Source organism: Polyodon spathula, chromosome 33, assembly GCF_017654505.1.
Source record: "Polyodon spathula isolate WHYD16114869_AA chromosome 33, ASM1765450v1, whole genome shotgun sequence".
Classification (NCBI taxonomy): domain Eukaryota; kingdom Metazoa; phylum Chordata; class Actinopteri; order Acipenseriformes; family Polyodontidae; genus Polyodon; species Polyodon spathula.
The window spans coordinates 3,843,867-3,847,060 of record NC_054566.1 but is presented as its reverse complement, the minus strand read 5'-3'; the positions used below and the strand labels follow the sequence as shown (position 1 = coordinate 3,847,060).

Sequence of the window (3,194 nt, the reverse complement as noted above, 5' to 3'; positions counted from 1 at the left end):
TGCACTCTCCGTTCATCCACCTGTCAATGTTATACTGTTATGGTTATACATAACACTCATATTGTTGCATATATTTGAAGAATTGCATCAAAGTGGGATTAAACATATCATTACTAATTTGTATTCTATATTATTCTATATGTTCTCCTGATATTTGTTATAGTCATTCAGTTTTTCATCACACTGATAGTTCTAATGTTGAACTTACAGTCGTGGTGGGAGCTGTACTGACATACTTCTTTACATGAGGAACATCTATGCTAGCGACATACCTTACTATGATTTTGTTTAGCATTTAGAGAATATGTGTATTAGTTCATGCCATTATGCTCTAGTCAGAATTGTTGGGACATATTATTGAGATCTGTAGGAAATAGACAATGAGATCACTTGTTGAACACCATCTTGAACTTAATACATTTCCTGAAAGTAACTTCTTAATACAACTCTTCAAGGAAATAAAAAAAAGCATTTATAAATGATCTACACAGACTGGATAGGGGAGGGGTGGGGGTGGGGGGGGTTAGGTAGTGTTTTATTTTAGATAGTGCAGTCATTGTACTTCCAAATAGATGAATGACTGAATACATAAAAACATTAAATTATGGAATCACAATATTAAAAAGATATTCAGAAAAAGATATTCTTACAGACCCCATGTGTATAGCAAATTAAAATACCATCCAAAACAGGAAAGCGAAATGTTTTGGATGATACTTTAGTGATCTAAACTTAACAGCATTCAGTTTCTGAGTTACTGAAATGCTACTGCCATTTCAGGGAATGCCAACTAGGTATTAGGAGTTGATAACACTAGACAATTGTCAAGTGATGGTAAAGCTATTTAAAGTTTCTTCCTTTTATAGTAAGTAACATTGCTTGACAAGCTGGTATGCACCCCCTGGTGTCAGGATGGAGTGGGTATAAAAGGTGAGGAAAGCAGTTTAGTCCTTTGTGTCTTGCAGCTTTCTTTACCAAGTCACTTGTACAAGCTCCTTGGAAGAGATCTCATCACCATGGCTCCCAAGAAGGCAGAACCCAAGAAGATTGAACCCAAAAAGGTTGAACCCAAGAAGGAAGTGGCCAAGCCTGCTGCTGCTCTTGCTGCTGCTCCTATTCCACAGCCAGAACCTAAAGCACCCAAGGAACCTGAGTTCGACCCCAAGAGCATCACAATTGAATACGCTGCCGATCAGATCGAGGAGTTCAGGGAAGCCTTCAGCCTGTTTGACCGAACCCCTACTGGCGAGTTGAAAATCTCCTACGCTCAGTGTGGCGACGTCCTGCGCGCTCTGGGACAGAACCCAACCAACACTGAGGTATTGAAAGTGCTCGGCAAACCCAAACCAGAAGAGATGAACAGGAAAATGATGGATTTCGAGACCTTCCTCCCCATGCTGCAGCACATCTCCAGGTCCAAGCAGCAGGGCAGCTATGAGGACTTTGTTGAGGGTCTCCGTGTCTTTGACAAAGAAGGCAATGGCACCATTATGGGCGCAGAGCTCCGCCACGTGCTGGCCACTCTTGGGGAGAAGATGACAGAAGAAGAGGTGGACCAGCTTATGGCAGGTCATGAGGATGCCAATGGCTGCATTAACTATGAATCCTTCATCAAACACATCTTGTCTGGTTGAAAGAACTTACAAAGGACTTTGCCTGTGACCAAGCTGAAAGAAAGCAACCTGAAAGACTTTATTGAAACCTGTTTCTGTGACTATTTGTTTCATCTTTACATTTCCCAGATCATGAGCGTTTATTAACAAAATTTAGAACCAAAGATGGCCTTTTGGTCAGCATGTTTGCCCTGCTGTTTTGTATAAAATGACTCATAAATACATAAATAAAGTTCCCCTTGTTGCCTAATTTATTTTTATTTCACTTGTTGATTAAATAAAGCATATGGTAAACAGGTATATATATATATATATATATATATATATATATATATATATATATATATATATATATATATATATATATATATACACACACACACACACACACACACACACACACACACACACACACACACACTGTGACGGATTGGTTAGGAAAGGAGCAAAATGCAAAAAGAGAACATAAACTAACTGGAGGGTAAACAAAGAAACTAAATAATATAATGTGCTTGGGATTAAAACTAATGATGAGTTAATTAATAAACTGGTAAATGATAACTTTTAAATAAGGGAGACTAAAAAGTAATTAAATCTGGTTTAAAATAAATATTTAGTAGAGACCATACTGTGGGGGGAGTTGGAGGGGCATTAGGACCCAGTAGAGGTTACTGGAAGCAGGACCAACTCCAGGTTTAGTGAATAGACTAATTAGGGGACTAATTAATTATGTTTAAAAAGGTATGAGTGTGTGTGTGTGTGTGTGTGTGTGTGTGTGTGTGTGTGTGTGTGTGTGTGTGTGTGTGTGTGTGTGTGTGTGTGTGTGTGTGTGTGTGTGTGTGTGTGTGTGTGTGTGTGTGTGTGTGTGTGTGTGTGTGTGTGTGTGTGTGTGTGTGTGGTAGTAGGAGTTGGAGAGGAACTGGAACTGGAACTGGAACTGGAACTGGAACTGGAACTGTTGGAAAAGGTATTTGGATTGAGATTTGGTTTTGGTGATGAGGTAACAGGCTTAGCCTGCCTTATTAGTTAAGAACAACAACTGTAGGGCCTGAGATTGGGTTAGGTTTAATTTATTTTCTTTTTGTTGTAAATAATAAACACATGCTATGGAGTTTCCTGGCATAGTGTGTCTAAAGTGTTTATTTGGAGAAGAGGAATGTGTGACCAGAGAGCAATCTGTGTGACAATTAATTATATATATATACTATATATATATATATATATATATATATATATATATATATATATATATATATATATATATATATCTTTTATATATATTCTATATAAATATTTAAAACTGTACTGAAATGTACGTAACTGGAAAAAAGGTTAAACTTGTTAATTATAGCAGAAACACAGATCTAAACAACCAGAAAAACATGTATTAACAGTGCTTTTTAAAAATTTTAAACAAAATGCATTCTTGCAGTTTCTTTAACCTCTAGCTTCAGAATAATGACCACTGCTCTATTTAAAACTTAAATGTTCCTAATAAAATTGCTTGTACTTGCTTTGAAATCTGCTTTGATGTTGACAAGATGAAATTTGAAAGGTGTATGTCCAGGTCCTTTTCAGGTA

The 3,194-nt window shown here is 37.1% G+C and overlaps 1 protein-coding gene across 1 annotated transcript; it reads left to right on the top strand.

Moving 5' to 3' along the window:
- Positions 1–948: 948 nt before the first annotated feature.
- Positions 949–1,863, top strand: LOC121303501 (myosin light chain 4-like). The gene has a single exon (XM_041234221.1). The coding sequence runs from the start codon at positions 1,017–1,019 to the stop codon at positions 1,632–1,634; it is 618 nt and encodes a 205-aa protein (XP_041090155.1). The 5' UTR covers positions 949–1,016; the 3' UTR covers positions 1,635–1,863.
- The last annotated feature ends 1,331 nt before the right edge of the window (positions 1,864–3,194 follow it).

Coding starts and splice junctions, on each gene's coding strand:
- LOC121303501 (XM_041234221.1), top strand. CDS start 1,017: ATGGCTCCCAAGAAGGCAGAACCCAAGAAGATTGAACCCAAAAAGGTT.